Source organism: Pomacea canaliculata, linkage group LG2 (genome assembly GCF_003073045.1).
Source record: "Pomacea canaliculata isolate SZHN2017 linkage group LG2, ASM307304v1, whole genome shotgun sequence".
NCBI lineage: Eukaryota > Metazoa > Mollusca > Gastropoda > Architaenioglossa > Ampullariidae > Pomacea > Pomacea canaliculata.
In genome coordinates, this window is record NC_037591.1 from 36,286,823 (window position 1) to 36,305,534 (window position 18,712).

The 18,712-nt window shown below is 42.5% G+C and overlaps 1 protein-coding gene across 1 annotated transcript in view; it reads right to left on the reverse strand.

The window, feature by feature from the left end:
- LOC112555913 (multiple epidermal growth factor-like domains protein 6) overlaps nucleotides 1-18,712 on the reverse strand; it is a 114,558-nt gene that overhangs the window by 42,035 nt on the left and 53,811 nt on the right. The window contains 3 exon segments of the mRNA XM_025224495.1: nucleotides 230-745; nucleotides 8,705-8,827; nucleotides 9,464-9,586. Coding sequence (XP_025080280.1) covers nucleotides 230-745; nucleotides 8,705-8,827; nucleotides 9,464-9,586 — 762 coding nt within the window.

Sequence of the window (18,712 nt, forward strand, 5' to 3'; positions counted from 1 at the left end):
CAAACGAAAAATAAATTAAGATTTCATTTTTTTTTTTTTGGTATTACCTTTATTCTAGAAAAATGAACATAATGAAAGTAGTAGCATTTGTCTGATTTTTGTCAACTAAAACACGTGACTCTCTTTTGTCGGTAATTACAACCAAAAGAACTTGTTTCGCTCGGAAGTAAAAAAAAAACCAAAAGAACGGAAAACAGGTGAACCATGTGCTTGAGAAGAGGCAATTTACCGATGTATAACCGGAGAGACTGTTCTTCCAGTGTCTCCTCGCTCTGTCTGGGTCTGGAGCCAGTGCCGCTAGAGAGCGTTGCTGTATCGCCGTGGTCCGGAGTGAGCGCGGTGCTCCCTGGCACCCTGTCAAAGTGCAAGACTTTCAGTTCCTGCTCCACACTATCATCGTCTGGTCCTCCAGGCTGATTTATTTTGTGCCAAGGCCGAATTGTAGAGGCCCCTCTGAGCAGTATCTCGTCTTGATTCGATAGAGGGCGGTTTTTGGCGTACGTGGCCAAGTCTGGGGTGGATCCGAAACCCAGCCTCGGGGTATCGTACAGCTGCAAGGTGTAGCGGAAGGACTGGTAGGCGGAAGTGAGGCTTCTTTCTGGAAGTCCAGCGCCGTCCTGGTCAAAGTTCACTTTGTTGCCTTGCGGGAGGACGCCGGCATGACCAGCGCTTCCAGCGACAACGACATCCTCTTCAGCCGGCAGGGTGCTAAAGTCGTCGTCTGTGTCCGTGCTGTTGTCGTCTGCTGCAATTTCAAGCGTCATCATTTTGGAAAGAGAAACTGACAAGTTGCTCGATGACAGTTACTGTTAACAGACTACTCGTCATCGTTTTGGAGGCTGACTTAGCGATGTCTTTACACAATCGGTTGCCAGAAACAAAGAATGAGGTTCCAGGACTCGCATTTCTGGAACTCGGCAAGCAGTGCTAGTCTCTCGTAATAAAGTCAGCCAATCTTTCGAAAGACAAGCCAGCTCAGGTCTCGCAGCATCAAAGAAAACATATGGCACAGTCTTACCACAGTATGAGAACAGAAAACAACAATAACACAAGCTTCTTGGCAATAGGGAAGGCCACAAAACAACAAAGACTTTTGTCCTCCGTAATCCGTTCTCCTTTATGCTAAAAGGTAAAAGAAAAACCTCTAAGCCAGTCAGAAATTCACAGACATGGAGGTCTTTTCCACGTGTCTAGCAATAATATTATATAGGCCACGTTTCACAAGTGGGGTAAAATGATGAAGGATGAAAACCATAACTTTAGATGATAGCCTAAGAAAATGTTTTCATGACGAGAGACGCGTTTGAAATCTGACCTGAACGCAGTGGCGCGTGAAAAGTGTAAACACCCACATACATACCCGAGATAGGCGGCTAAAGGATACCTTCAGAATTACTAAATACATGCTGTGAAGTGGTTTGCAAAACAAGCAGCAATTTGTACCGAGAGTAAGTATTACCTTTCCGTTATCGCAGTTGGGAACAACTTTTTCCGGATTGCATGAGAGGAAAAACAGAAAAGAAAAATAAGGGGAAAACGGAAACAAAATAACACAACAACAGTCCAGTCTCTTCGCTAATGTACGAAAGGTATTCTCGATACCCTGGTCCTATTTCGAGTACTTTGCTCCTCTTAGAGTGTCGTGTGCCAAAGTCTCAATGTGTCAGACAATAAAGACATGTCACGCGTGTCCGTCACAGTCAACCTCCAAAGTATAGCAGGACAAGTCACGAGTCCTTCGATGTTGATTTTTCGGAGCACAAACATCATTACTTTTGAATAGGAATTGTTTAAAAAAAAAATCCTCCCAAACCAAAGCTCTCTGAAAGCTCGCGGCTCTCACACACGCGCCCAGCCCTGTAACGTAACGAACAGAGACAGTACGTCACGTGGACGTGCAGACGAGAGCCCAAGTCTGTCTTTCCCACTGTTCCTTCTTATCTCTCTTGCACACAACTCCAAGTTTCAAGCCCTCCGCTGCCACGTGCAATTACGGACCACTTCCCGCTAATTGCGAGCTCGGTTTGCATAGCGTGTAATCCTAGGTCTGGCGGTTTCTACTCGGGTGTTTAAATTTCAGCTGGTTTCAGTCCCACGTGTCTACCCTGACATCTACATACCCCTACCCAGCTGCCTCTAGCAGAGGACAGACGAGGATAGAGAACCATCTCGGCTGTATTGCCTTCTCCTGTTCCTACCAGGATCACCTACCTCAAAGGACTCAACTCAACAACAATTCCAAAACCCACTTCGTCACCGATAAAAACCACAAACTTAAAAAAAAACCTGGCTGACGACAGCTGACATTTCGAGTAGAAAAACATGAATTATTATTGGAGATAACACAAGGAACATTTGGAAAGTATTTAACAAAGAGGAAGAACAAAAGGAAAGGTAGAAGCCGGTCTGGGACACGATCCCAGAAATGATTCTCAGAACCATTCTCAGGGCCGTGCCGGCATATTTACTTTTCAATCATGTAGAGCAGGTCCCTTCCTTTATCAGTGGACGACTTCACTTGAGCGTGGGAATTGTGCTCCAGCTTCGGATGGAAAGATGCAGACGAGGCTGAGCAAGCTCAGGGAAGAAAGCAGGCGTGTCTTCATCAAATTACGAATACTCGCACGAAGACCCTTCACAAGGAAGTCCGTATACGGCGAAATAATCGCCCTTGTTTGACACGCTTAATTTATCTCCCTTCATGCGTGGTATTTTATTACATCCTCAAGCGGAACTGGAGAGTAAATTATCGAGTCAGCAGCTGAGAATTAATATTTCATAATCAATATCTCTTGTCTTTTTTGTCAAAGCCACAACGGCACTGAACAGCTTCCACTTCTTTCTGTATTTTTTTTTTTTTTTGGCGGTGGATTTTTAATGTATCGAAGGTGCCTGATTGTCGGGAAGATAAAAACCCTTTTCATCTGCATCATAACAGCATTTATTTACCGGCTTGATAACTGAGTGCTAATACCATCCTTTCTTCTTTCTTGCTGTTTCCTTATTTCTTTATTTTCGCTTTCTTTCCTCAAACCATGCAACCAATAATTACAGTAACGATTAGGCAACATCAAGGGAGATAACAACCATATTTTAAGAAAAAACCCATGTTAAACATCTTGATTCAAATAAACAAATATCACTTGTTTGAAAACAACTACTCGCCTTTCTGGTTTCTAATTCTTCCAGTTGTCATGATATTTCCTCGCGCTAAATGTTCACTTTGCTGCTTACCTGTGGATTTTCCCCATCCCGTTATCCACTTAATAACGGTCAATGGCATAAAAAAAAAAAAATAAAATCCGATTCTAGCTGTCTCCCCTCCCTCTCCTCCTCACACTTTTCCCTTATCTCTGACACGTCATGCTGTTCTCCCCCATCACACAAAATAAGAAAAATATCTTGTTAACTTAAACTTGTCTCCAAAGCCAATTGCTGGTGTAACAGTTCCAGTCCCAAGCACCTGACAGGCTTGGCAAAGATCAAGATTAGCTTTACCTGACTGGAACGATCACCAGCCAACTGCATGGCAACCACAATGACAGGCGGCAGCGGAGGGAATTATTCCCACCCCACCCACACTACCCCCACAAGAAGGAGTTATCCCCCCAAACCCTCAGGAGGCTGTCGGCGGTAAAAGACATTCCCTTGTTAGCATCCGGGGCCTTTGCTGGCTCGAGCTGTTCAAGACAACAAAAGGGTTATTTGTGAAATTTGGGTAATGGATGTAGCAACCGCAGGTGTGTACAGGAGTCTCGTGGCTGTACTGTACCCTCATTAACCTCGGTCGGTGCGCCAGTGGACACAGGGGAGGCCAGCAGATGCGAAGCATCCGTGTGATGTGTTGTCAAAATGTTTTCAGAGACAGCTTGCAAACACTTTGTCTTACTGAACCAGCGAAACAACTTTTTCCTCGAGCAGAAGAAAAAAAGACTCGGAAATAAAAGGGAGAAAAAAACCCACAAATGTTTATCAAAATACCATGTGGAAGGATTTGAAATAATATAGGCAAAAATGATGGAAAGATGCGATCTGAAGAATAACTAATAGCTTATCTAGAACACAAATTTCAGATAAAACAACACTTGCAAGCAGGGAAAGATATTCTTGAGGAAAGGACTGGAGACATAAAGTTAATAAACAAAACTTTAAACAAATATAAATTATACCTGTTGTAATTAGTCCGGTCAAGGAAAACTTCGAAACAATCCATAATCGTCACTGATTTCCTTCTTGATACAATTTGAAACAATTAGAGAAATAACGAAAGAATAGAAAAATAAACAAGAGAAGAAATGAATCCCAAAACATGAAACAAAAGGGCAACTACAAATATTCAGTTTTATTGTCACAATTTTGGACAGAAAATATGCGAAGGCGGGAAAAGAAAGCAAAAATGAAATGGAAACCTTCAGGAAGCCACAACAAAATAATATCGGGTGCACAGCACATTGAGGACGGCACGTGCTGCCACAAACCAAACTCTGGCAGCAGACGATTCTTTCTCTCCTGGCAAAGCCACCCCACCGCTGGCCGAGCGCAGGGCGATCAACGCTCATTTTATGTGTCTACAAAGCCAGCAAAGTCAATACCTGGGGCTGAATCAGAGGAAATTATTGTTAATTTTGAGAAAATAACCCCTGATTTGCCGGTAGAAAAGGACCAAATCGATCCCACGTTATTGCTGGAGCAATCTTCCACAGCCACATAGACCAGTAGTAAAACTATGGAGCCCACGATTTGGGGTGGGTGGATGGGAGGAAATGAGTAGGGGTGGATGGGGAGTGGTGGACCTGTGCGTGATTTGCTTTTGTTTTGGGGTAGGATGGGGGATTGTTTTTCTCTGGGGGGAGGTCTCCCCTCTTGGATCAAGGATAACTAATGAAACAGTCCAGATACTGGGAATTGTTTTTAGTTATTTCTCCTTCTCCATTTCGCTTTATTTAATATTTCAAAGAAAGATGTTGAGGAGGTTTGTCTAACAATCCAAATACATTAATAATAATGATAATGATGATGCTTTGTATAGCGTGGAGTTGCAGGTTTTTCCTCCTTCACATTGCCAGGACCATGAACACAGAAAAAAGAAATGAGTGGAATTGTGTAATACTATTCTTTCTCTCTCTCTCTCACATCTCTTAGCCATGGATATCATCTCAAGGGAGTGCAGTGGGAATCGAGTTACTGCAAGAAGTATTTTTGCAACAAGAACACTCTCTTGAAACATGGAACAGGTGAATTGTTAGAACAAAGTTTAGGGGCTAAGTGTAATAAATCTGTTGGTGCTTAAAAGTGCCAACATAGTTTCTAGAGGGTGAAAGTGCTCTATAGGCATTCTCATACAAAAACTCTAAAGGAGACACACGGTTGCTGCCGCCTTTCATCTACAACCTAGATAAAGCATTCTTTTCTCCGTAAATCAGCCGTAACTTTGGAAAAATTCCCTACATTCTCTTGCTTGAGTAGCCACCTGCGAGTTTTCTCTAAAAGTTTCGAATTCATTCGAGAAACTTTTCTTCCCGGGGATCCGAATACCTTCAAGCGTACACCATCTTTCTTGCTTTCATACCTCCCGCTCCCTTCCTTCCCTTTCCCCCAACCCTCCGCCTGGGTTTCAGAGAAGATGCCGGAGGATGAAGCACCACGACAAACTAAAACAACTTCCCAGCACCGAGGGCCGGTCGGTCAGTTTTCCCAGGGCCACCATCACAACAACGGCAAATTGACTCGCGATTTTTCGCCGGTCTCCCCTCCCCTTCACCCCCAGCAGCCCGGGTATCGACGGAGTGATTAACTGGTTTATGAAGTTGATTGACTAAGAAAATATTTGGTTACGTTTAGATTGGCTTCTCAAAAGCTCTTGCGAGGAGAAGCAGTCAGCGCTGGCAGGCGCCGGTGAATGAGGACCTGATTCAATCTGTCTCGCTGGCGCTCCATCAATTTTTGCCCATAATTTGTGCACAGTCATTCCCAGCATCTTGTTCATGATACGGGTGTGCATGTTTGCATGCACGTGTATGTAGGCAATTTGGGTATATGTGTGCGTGTGTGTGTGTGTATGCATGTGTGTACGTGTGTGCGTCCTTCTGTATGCACGCACGAGTCCTGCCAGTTACGCCTGGAGTGAAAGAACCTTCCAGAAGATATGTCAGGACATTAAAACTTCTATTCTACACCATTTACAATCTCGCTTTTGTAGATAGCTTGGACACTGTTCACAAAGAAAATAAAGAACGACTGATAATGCCGTATCGTATTTGTTTTCAAAAGTTTTTTAACCTCTCCTTCGTTTTTTTTTTTTTAAAAATAATTTTTCTTTAGCTTGAGCTGAAGAAGTTAAGAGATTGTTCGTTCTTCTTCTAACCTAATCTCTTGCAGTTGCTCAGGAAGCCCTACCTTGCTGTCGGATAAAATTATGGGTTGATCAAGATTTTTTCTGGAAAAAAAGAAAGAATTAAGCTGTCCAAGTTACTGACCAGCACCCCAGAGGGCGCTTTAGCTTGTGAGCTACAGTTTTATAAGCTTATGAACAGGCTGGCACCAAAGAAAATGGATGGCGGTTTTACACCCGTGCAAAATGCCATCTGACAGGAAGCGGCATCAATATTTCAAAGCAAGATTGTCCGCACTGCAGAGATTATTAGACGGACTGATAGGGTAATTGCTTAAGTAAATCATACAGGAAACTGAGGATAGGAGAACCGACCAGCCATGTGCACTCCAGGGTGGGTGAGTTGGTGAGTGGGTGGGCGGCTGAGTAGGTGGCACACAGACACAAATAAATTTTTCTTCAAAGTAGCACCTCCTTGAGTTGTCCTCCAACTGATGAACGGCTTTCCGCTAAGTTTAACAAGGGCCACAGCTGGGGTCACCGCCAGGGTCACAGCAAGCCTCCAACGAAATCGTCTGCACCAGACGGTTGAGAGACGACTCAGGGAACAACTGCAACTCAGCCCCTTCATTTCGGGGCAAAGGTCCACACAGCTTCCTTGCGACAACTCAATCAAGATGACTGTAAGCACACGCAACGGGAACACTTTTTCTTTTCTTTTTCTTTTTTTTTTTCGAGGGTTGGAGGGAAAAATTGTACAGTCTTGCTCAGCTTGACATTTATGGTACATCATGGCGTCAGCAGTAAACGGTTTGCTAATGTAACAATGCCGCAAATGGTGTTTTTTTCTCGAGCCAGAAGACAAACGTCTTCAACGGCTTTTTTTGGAACCAGCTCCACGGGAGACAATTTGTTGGATGTACGCGGTTCTCCTGCGTAAACACAAGAGACATTTGTTAAAATTAAGTGGCAGACAAACACACAAAAGTTATCGGGTTCAAAGACAAGAAGAAGAGGTTCACAGGCCACGCGGCCAAAGAAAATAACGAATTTTAGCTACAGGCTGGAAGAAAAGTGGAGAGACTACTTGTTCCAGCGGACAATGGACTAGTGTAAAGACGTCTGGTAGTTGCAGGGGGAGGTAGATGTTCTCTGAGATTCACATTTTGAAAAGTTTATTCCTCATCTGAAATTTGCAGCTGCACAAGCAGTTTAGACCAAACTCGTTTGCAGACAAAGGCATTGTATAAAGAGCAAGAATATCTTCTGGAGCCATACCTTAAAGTGTATATTTTCTTTTCATGCACACACATACAAGCGCCTGTAACACTTGACATATATACAACAAACAAACACATTCTAATTGCAATATACTTCTGTGATTGAGTACAGTTTAGAAAAAAAATCACTAACATAATTTTCCTCGAGAGCGGCAACTGAAAGCATGATAATGAAAGCAAGAATTCAAAATCAAGGGAAATTATCGCTAAAATGCGACTTCACTCCAGAAGAGTCCTACATTGGAAATTCAATGAGTAGAAAAGCTTTTGTGGTAAATCCTCACCACAGCCAGAACATAACAGCGATTTCGAAAACACAGCCCCCCACCGAAGGGATGGAAGGATGACAGCCCCACCACAAAAAGAAGGAGAAAATGACAGGAACTAACGGACGTCCAGCTTACGGTTGCCAACCGCAGGGCCATCAGACTGCGGGATGTGACAGACGCCATATGCTGATGCCGCCTCGCGGCCGTTGATTCCGTTGCGTGCGCCAGGCGATGAAGATAACGTCACATCAAACTCACGTCGCTGTTGACTTCGCACAGCGCATCACACAGGAAACCCGATTGGTCAGCCAAGAGTATGACATTGATTGCTCACGACGAGTGCTGCCTACAAATTCTGAGCAATCTTTCATCCCAAGTATTTAAAAGTAAACGTTTCGTTCTTTAAAAAAGAAAACAACAACAAAAAATAAAAAAATAATGAAACCCCAGCATGCTTTGTTCCTGAAACGAATATTGTGTGACGTACAACATTCAAATAATTACAGGCAATCAAGAGTTTTCCCAGAGTTCACGCCGGTCAAACCGCGCCTCGTTTTGTCGCACAGGCACTGGACCGTTGGGCACTGGCGCAGCAATATGAACCTCATAATTCTCAAACCGTTTATCCCAAGCCATCGACTGGGGAGGTAGGGGCACAGCACGAGGCAACATTTGCATGCAATCAACAGCGTGCACTACGCCTGATGGTCGCTAACTACAGGAAATGCAGCCCGAGCTTATGCAGCTTCCAACAGACCAAACCATGCATTCGGCGAAAAGCGATTAAGGCGAATTAAGGTTTTCTCGGCAAAAGATCGACTTACAAATGCACGTGCGGCCGTCCGCATGCAGGCGTTGGCCCTTAGGGCACTCGCAGTGGAATCCTCCGTACGTGTTGACACATTTGTGCTGGCAGCCACCGTTGTGGTCCACGCACTCGTCCACATCTGAAAAATAAAAAATACAGGGTTGATTTTGTTGTTAATAAAACAGCGATTTATCACCCAAGAAAAAAATAAAATTAAATAAATAATAAAATGAAGTTATCTCAAACCCTGATATGAGAGGCGATCAAGAAGGTGTTATTTTTGCGTCCAGAATTACTGTCCATAAATTATTTCTCACAAGCAGACATCTGTCAGGAAATATTGAGTCTCTGCCGCGTGAAAACCTTTCTTTAATTGTTGAAGTAATATGGCGTGAATGATGGCTGGACATGATGTAATGTCTCTGCGTCTTTCTGGGTTGAGTTTGTCTTGGCACATAACATGGCCAAACTATGGCAGATAACTCTTCATGTCTGTGGCAAGTTAGGTGTCCCTGGGAACTGGCCAGGACGTCTTCTGATGAACATGGGCTCTAGTCGATGAATTTCCCAGGAGTCTCCGCTAGAACCGAACCCTACATGTTTAATCGTCTCTTTGATGTCAGCAATTTGTAGCTTTCACAGGTGCACAAAGGACCAGACACCTGTCGTGTTTTAGCTTGTTTGGAAAGATGCAGATGTTAAATTTGGTCACTGGTGCTGTTGTCTGAAAAGGTCAGGTCGTGACAACTATGTTTCGTATTCAAAATTCACTTACCAACACATGCTTTCATGTCCTCTGCAAGCTCAAATCCTGTTGAACATCTGCATTTGTAGGACCCCACCGTGTTCTGGCAATCTCTCTCACACCCGCCGTTGTTGTTTGAACACTCGTTAACATCTAGAAAACACAAACATTTAGTTTTTTATAATACGAGCCTTTCCTTTCTTTTTTGTAATCACACAATCTGAGAGAAATATAGAATGTTTCCCAATTATTATGAAGATTGTATATTATTTTATTATTATGGTATGAATCTATATCTCATTTCTTTCTGCATATAACAATTCTTGAGAGTCGTGACAAACTATAAAATATTTAAACATGATTTCTTGGTATAATAAACTATTGTATAAAAGATCAGATTGAACACAGATTCTATGCATGTAAACATCTCTAATTTCAAGCAAATTAAAAAAACATATTATGATTAATGCTCTACGCGTCACAAGAAGCAAGACACTGGAAAGAAATATTTTTCCATTTAGAAGCTGAAACTATTTCAATAACAGATCCAAGCCATACTTTTTTCTTTTCGAGTTTTAGTGAAAGAAGGTCAAGTAAAAAAAGAGGCGTGGTAAAATTTAAAGAAAAAGGAATAAAACAGAAAAAGACGCCATGTGTCCGCCCTTTATCCCAAATTGTAATTAACGAGTTCGTTTACTTCTTTTTTCCAGAAACTTATCAAAAACACACTTGCTTGGCATGTTTGCGCAACTACATTATTCATCAGCTTCTTGGTTACACACAGCAGCTGCTACAGAAACGAGGCTAAAATATTCTTTGCCTCTCATTGAGACTAGCATTTGGCTCTGGTTGAGTGTCGCTGTAAGTTTATTTAGATGATATAAATCCTACAAACATAAAAATGTGCAGACCTGTAGTGTAGATGATTAAGGATAAGTGATAGAAGAACGGCAGAAAGAGAAAAAGGCTTGACGCAGACACAGAAGGGAGGGGAGATAACACAGCCTGATGTAGATTATCTCCTCGTAGTGAAAGTTCTGCTTTGCCAGACAAAAAGCAAGGCTGAAATTTTCTTGAAGCATTAAAGTTTTCATATTTTAAGTATATTTAAATTAAACATTGCTCTTTCTGTTTTTTGCTCACAAGAAGACTTAAAGTTACCAAAGAGTTTAGCAGAATGGGTGCAAAAGATCACCGCCATGATAGTTTGACCCTGTCCTTTCAATCCCATTCCACCGCCATTCTTTCTCAAAGTTCTTACATGCACGCAGATGGGGCTCTGACAGAAAAATCTGGAATTTTCAAGGATTGAGTTTTCTTTTATTTAAAAATGCTAGCACTTCGAAAACATAAAGATTCAGCTCTTCTCTGCTCCGATCTTAATTGCGAAGGTCTGAAACTATTCTTTTTGTTCTCAATAAAAGACTGACAATAGTGGATCGGACTCATATGTATATGAATCCACCCACTATCCCACAATTCCATACATTTGTAAGCAGATTGATCAAGAGAGTGAGGAGAAAGTGAAAGAGAAAAAGAGAAAGAGGGGAAAAGGAAAAAGGGAAAAGAGGGAAAGAAAACGAATAAGAAAAAAAAAGAAAAAAAAAGAGGGGTAGAAAGAATGAAAAAACAAGACATAAATAAGAGAAAGTCCAAAAACAAACAGAGAAGAAGAAGGAGCATAAAGACCAGCAGTTGCGTGTCCTCCTTGCCCTTAATTAAAACACCGGAAGTAAAGGCGCCATTTACAAAATCCTGTAGGAACGTTTCTGGTCCACGCTCGGCACGAAAAATATATATTTGATTCTACATTTCACATCCCCTTCTGTGCGTCTCATAACAGAGCTCAGTGTTAGCCCTCCATCCGGGCAGGAAATGACTTACGAGCTGTTGCAATTCTCGTCATATAACTCGCCAGATGATGAATGCGCTTCTTAAATTAACTCGCATTCCAGTCGCTAGGACTTGCCACAATCTCGTCGGCTTCCAGCTGTAAAGTGAGCGAGAGTAGTCCACATACAAAATGAGACCTCATACATTGTGCTCATCCTAAGAAATCCGATGAGAGCACAGGTTTGGGTGAGATCATTTAGGATGCACTATGGCGATAACCCAATATTTGCAGGTCCGGTGGACATATTGAGCGTCTTCAATTTTCACAAAATAAAAAAGATTCAAATCCAGCACGTGCCACAGGATCAGCATATCCACAACAGATTTTAGAAGTGTTATACTGGGCTGACACATTATTAACATTGCTCTACTAGTAGGTTACAAAACCCCTAAAGGAAGACTTCTGATCTTTCGGTCGTAAAAGAGGGACAGGAGTTAGAAGACTGCACTACTCCTTAGGGTCAAATTTTTGAAACTCTTCTCTTTAAGTTTGGTTCCACTACCGCTTGGATTTTTGTTTTAATTTTTTAAATCTCAGCATCTGAGAATCCTTTTGAAGTAGTTAGAAAGGTATTTGAAGTAGCTAAATCTTTATAACTAATAACTCAATAACTCCCACTTGCAATTCATAGTCTATGACTTATTTATTTACTTATTTATTGCAATGATGACATTGCTGACAGGTTTACAGGCCAGGTCAGGGTAGCCATTTCAGTGTCCTCTTCGCTGTTTCTCGTGAACTTTGTCAGGTCATTGTGTGTGCTTACTTGACGAGGACAAGTCTCATCACAAGATAACCTCGTGAACTCATTGTATCACAACAGCTCGCTCTCTCTCCTCTACCTCCCGCCAACCTCAATTTTCTCCCCTGTCACGCATGGCTCTGATCTTGACCATTTCACACCAGTCATCTTCAACACAGACGTGAGAGATGTATCCATAACTCCCCACACCACCTCCACCGGGCCGTGTTTATCTACCCGCCCCTCCCTACCCCCGCGGGGAGACGTTATGAATATTGTCAAAGCGGTAAAAAGCAAACCTAATCAAACCCAAACATCTATGCTAACTCTGGACACCAGCAGGCGATCCCTCGCCGTGAAAAGAAGCCGACTTTGACACACGGATGGCCATTTTCCATCTTGCAGAATATGCTGGAGAGATGGAGGTGGCCAGAAGACGCAGGAGACATCGGGTCAATACACTTTTGATGCTTTGGTCAACAGTGAAGAGGGCAAAAATTATGTTAGTCTGGAGAGGAATCATTCACGCATTGCCAGCGCCCTGTCCTGAAATTACTTTGGTCCCGGCACAAAAAGAAGCCGCTAGGCTGTTCTAATGAAACTGTTCAGTTTCAGATGTTCTTTGGTGGGTCTGACGGGTCGAAATGAGTGTTAAAGTTGTAACATGTCATCAGTCCAGTTATGGGACAACAAAACACGAATAAAACTTTGCATATTAACTGTCACTCGATCTCCATTCAATGACTTTATGTGATCACGCTGAATGATTGTGGTTATATGACTTCTATGATGATGATGATGGTGGTGGTGGTGGTCGTCGTGGTCGTATCGCGTTTAGATTGTTAAAAAAATTTTCTCAGCTGCATATCAATAGCACAAAACAACTTCTCAATTTTGAAAAGCTAAACACCGATCGGCTCTCGAGTGAAGTGTGGTCACAGCCCGAGAGGCGAATTTCAGGAGAGCCCCGGATGTTTGTCTGCGTCCTTGTCTGTCAATATTTAAAGTTTGAGCGACCTCACGCATGCGCAAGAGCTGTTTCCGGGTAAACTGATCCCGCAAACATTAAAAATGTGCGGCGTGTGATTTTTGTAACGCATCTGCATTTTGTTGTTTGTTATAACAATGTGTAAATATTAACCATTATTGTAGCCATAATGAACATCTCTACGCCGAAGTGTTAGGAATGTTGACTTAAATCATTTAAAATTCTTCAGCTTTTCTGTCCTGTCCATCAATCAAAAGAGTTTGTCATGAACTCCATGCTTAAAGGTACATCACAGTGCCGTAATATCATAATATATATAAAACAAAGCAAAACAAAACAAACTACCCTTTATTTTCTTATTCTTAAAGAAAGCTCCTGCGACTCAGACTCATTTGTCACCATCCCCTGGCATTTTCTGCCTCCATTTCTCAGCTATCGGATGCCCAACACGCAGAGTACAGTCATTTACAAAGACGATAATCCGCCACCGCCGTCGATCATGTTGCGAGTGACTGCCCGTGGTGACATGCGCTCTTCACTTCCGCTCACTACAACTGACAAGGACGGGCGAGTATGTAAGGGAGTTCACTCCGCTGGATAACAATTTCTATTAAAGTCGGAGGAAAAGTTCACGACCGACACCGTTGACAGATGCCTTCACGCATGACCGGCTTGCAGCACTACAGTGACCGGCCGGACAGTGAACAGTTGGTCATCTCCCTGTCATCCCGCGAAAAGCATTCTGGTCTAGCTTTCATGTCAGTGTTTCACTCACAGGAGAGGGCTTGGCGTAAGGGGAGGTAACCCAAGAAGACGGGATTTAGTTCTGACACCAAAGTTTGAAAGCATCTAAGCTTTACCTTTTTTCTGGATATTTCTTTACACTTCATGTGAGTGAAAATAATCTGTGACACATGGCTTGTGTTTCAGAAACACCTGTAAGCTGAGCTGGGGAAGTTCCCAACAGGTGCTGGTACAAAAAGGGGAAATAACATGTGAATTAGTTTTGACAAGGACGGCTAGGTGAACTAATTGTGTAGTATGATTTCCTTCAAGGGATGAACACAAATTTTTTGGTAATCAAAAATCTATAAAATGCAAATTTTTCAAATCCTTGCTTTTACATGCGAAAGGATGTTGAGAACAATATCTGCAAACATGGTTACACGGTTTTTGATTCTTCATATTTAAGAGATTTTATTTTACCTCTTGCATTTTTTTCCGACGCTTGCGCTGAACAATCAAGGCCTTCTTTTGAACCGTATCACCTCCTTTCTCAACCCTCCTTTTGTCACACCGGCGCTAAACAATCAAGGCTTTATTTAAGTCTTTATATTTGAGACTTTCAACTTTCTTTTGTCACGCTTGTGCTGAACAATCAGGTCTTTATTTAAAAACAGCAAACAGAGATATGGCACAGAAAACAAGATTTAGTCGACGTCTATCCCAAAAGTAAACAAAACAAAAATTAAACGCTGAAGAATAATCCTTTAACCAACACAGAACAACACTTTAAAAAAGCCATTAGTGCTTTCGGTTTAAAAAAAATATCATTTGATTCAATTGCTGCTACATCGTTGCAAAATAAGTTCTTGTGACTTTGTACAGAGGAAGTCATCGGAGAAGGAATGAGACCGTTTCTGTAGTAGAAATTCGAGATCGTCTCTAGTTTCTCTGTCCTTCTACAGCTGTCATTGCATATCTCCTTGCCCGGAGATACCGAATGTCATCAAGTCGGAGAGAAGGAGTCGTCAACGAGAACTTTCTACAAAGAACCATAATACCTCCTTTTATAAACAGGGTTTCATTTTACCTGCGTCCCGTTTTTAAAAACTACACACAAGACCCCCAACCCACCCCATGCACACTGCGACATGGATTTAGAAAGACGATTATATTATTAATTAATTATAGTAAGTGAAATTTTAAAAAGTCTAAACGAAAACACAACCAAAAAAATAAGACCGAACTATATCAAACCCAAAATTTTAGGAATGTAGTTAAAAAAGATTAAAAAAGTAACGAGAGTGCACCAAGTGGACCTGTATGTTCACAGCTTCACTTCAAAGTAACTTCATTAGTTTTCTTTTTCACTCTAATGAGCTTGGTTTTGATCATTTTCTAGTGTCTAAATCATCCAGATAACCGAGGCACGTGCGGCTGGGTTCTCAACTCTGACCACGTGACCCTGACTGCCGTTTCATCAGGTGTGGACATCGACTGCCGCCCCGTAATTTGTTCTCGTCTCACGTGACCTTTGACCTTTAATCTTTGGTGAGATAAATCAAGAAGAAAAAATAATTTTTCGCTGTGCAGGAATGCCAAGACAAGTGCCATCTAGCAGGACATGCTTCGGAGGAAGAGTTCTTCAGCGATGCACCTGTTTCTGAGATCCTCCAAAGAGTGAAAGCCCACACCGAGGCCGTGAGAGTTATCTGCCCGCCGGTGTTTCTAGAAGGAGAGGCATAATTAGGTGAGACTCTGGCGCTCACTATCAGGGGCTGGAAGAAGCCGATGGACCACTTGTAGACGTGCTCCCTGATAATACCGGCGATCGTCTCTTCATAAATAACTTTCGTTCTTTCCTCTGCCGTTTGTAAACTGAACAAGTGAGCAGACTTAGAGGTGTACGATGGGAGAGGGAGGGAATGAACAAACACAGTGCACACGAGATACACAAACACACTTCAGATTCTGTTGGGTTCAGAAATACAAGTGTTCGTATGTTTAGTCTACAAGACATTCGAAACATTACATAATTTAAAGTGTTTTGAGCCGCATTACTAAATACTTACAATTCTCTTACCTGAATGTCCCGAAATAAACAACTAGTATCTACAATTAAGTCGTAAATCGAAATTTTTTTCTTTAATAGATAATCTACAGTATTTGAGCGATGTTCTGTTTGCGTGCGATGACTGAGCATGTGGAGAATTAACGCAAACGCTGCAAATCTTTACAACTTTGAAACAACTTCTTCAAATTTGCTTTCTCCTCTCTTAGTCCAGGTGGTGATCACCTTTCAACGATATTATCTACGAAACTGAGAGCATGGATAAATAGCCTTAAAAGGGGATCATTACAGCAACTGCTACAATTCGCACAGATGTGCCAAAGTGAACAGCCATTTGTGAAGACGGTAAACAATACTTTGCGAAGCCCAAACAATATCCAGTAGGCGGGAGGGTATTCACTATAGGTACGACTACTTGAATGGTATCTTAACTGTAGAGGAGAGAAGAAAACTCGAACCTTGAGGGGAAGGAAAAAAGAAAAGCTCTCGACATTAACTCTATGCTTCTAACTTCACTCACTCCACATTCCAACTGCTTCTTGTGACTGTTTGATGGAGCCGGTCGATTTCAATGAGAGAGAAAAATTCCTGGTTGGTAAGGTGATGTTTAGATTGTCAAAGAAATAATCAGGTTTCTCTAGGTTAATACTAGAGGGACGTTAAAAATGACCTCGACCTGCCAACCCCTCAGGGTTGATACGCGCATGCGCGTACCCACCGGAAGAGTTTAGTGCTTTTGTTACAGAATTTTAAGACAGAGAAGAGAAACAGATAATCTGGGAGAGAAGTGAGGTGTTGTAGTCAATCGTCAGGACTGTGGTATTTTATGATTGTCTTTAACAAGAATTTCAAGGCAAAAGGTGATTTATTTTATTTTTATTTTTGATAGTCGTCTAGTTTGTCCATGTGATCCGGCAGGACAATTTGTCGAAGACTGTTCTTTGAATTTTTTGTAGGGTGGTGGACACCGCGGTGGCCAAAGAAAGAAGTGGCTTACAAACCTCAATGACTGGACAGGTGGTCCTGTGCAGGACCTGATGACTATCACCCAAGAAGGGCTTGACAACTATCCTGTCAATCCATGCCGCGATGATGCCCAGTCAAGTAGCGATTGACTGAATGACAACTGTTTTCTTGTTTTCAAAATATTAATAAACAAGACAAAAGGTTAACAAAAGTGTTAACTCTTATATGCAGCTCTTTGTTGTCATGCAGACATGTACCAGCTGCTTCTTCTGCACCCATCCACAGTGAGCTCTAGCTCTTGTCTCTGACGAGATCACACACCTCTCCACCACATCTGAAATCGAACTACTGCAGGCAGCGGCGTTAACCGCGATGGCGATCCCTGTGCCAGGATGTTAGAGGTGGTCTGCACTGTATCGTGGCGGTAATTAGCATGGGATTTATTGCTAATTAAGTGATCATCAAAGTCGAGAGCAAGGGAAGCGGATCAATGCCTCCCCGCATGGTACTCCCCCTACTTGCGATCGCGTAAGATGGCGGAAGGTTCTGCGCATGCGCCACAATTTGCATAAATTCGCAACGGGATGTAATCATGGATCTTCGTGGATGGATAGCTAGCTCTCTCTCCTCTCACCCCAGCTTCTCACTTCCTTGTATTTAAAACCATTATTCTGTCTCAGATTGGCCAAGAGCTTGGCGAGGGGAGATAACCACAGTTAAGGCGCATGCGCATGCATAATAATGAATTTTCTCGACAGTGACCGAGCTTTGTTGAGTAACAAAAGAACTTTCAACAGTAACCTTTTAACAAAACAGAGATTCCTTGGAAAAAAATTGTGAATACGTCATACCCGACGTTGGTCCTGCACGTGACTGTTTACAAAACTGGTTGCTGACATGGAGGGGGAAAAAAAAAAACCAATCCCGTCGTACATCATCCATTGCGCATGCAATATCGCGCCATCGCTGAGTTTTGCTGGTTCACGTTACACGATTCGGTATCCAGTCTAACAGTATAAGTCCGTCGGAGTAATACATCGAACACGTGGCTCTGGGTGCTCAGGTCCTCAAAATCTTCTGAAAGGAAGCGTTAATACAATAATGTCCAGCAGAGCGGCCATTCGGAAACAGGTGTGAGGGAATCAATGCGGAGATAGCAGGCGTGACCAGTCTTCACTGAAATGCGATAAAGCTGGCTAACCTTGCAACATTCCACAGAGTGCAGTTTTATAACTCATACCTTATTTTTTTTTTACCCAAATTATTAAAAGCTTCAGTAACCCCTCCCTTACTCTGCAATAATGACAAAGTCCAGATTACAACTAAAAGGGCCGGTCACGTGATGCCTAACACAGAGGTTAGCTCAACATGATCAATGATATACCGACAACTTGAATGAATTAATTGTGAATTATCATGAGTGTGATATAGGAGTCAAAATACCCGATAATATATATTGCAATATTATAATATGATGTTATATTAATATACTTAGCAGGATGATGTAAGACTGTGATGAAAAGTGTCTTTTTGAACACTGTTCACAGACTAGACTTCACAGACTACCCCACAACGATCTGAGTTGAAGGGAGTCACCAAGGACACGCACAGGGACTTAAATTATTTCGCCCTCGGCTCTCAGCTCGGTGCTTGGGTGACGCCCACAAGTGAGTTACATGTCTGGAACACACCGCTAGCGGCACGTGACGTCACTCTCAGCCTCATTATCGCGGGCCACCCTGTCGTCAATCGTGAGAAGGACACACAGGCCCCTTGTTACCCTCGCCGTTAACCAAAATGGACCACGCCCTCAGACCATCCGATCCAAATAACTTCTTACATCGGTTTCAAGTACTTCTGGCGGCACCACCATCAGGGCTCGTGGAGTCTCTGAC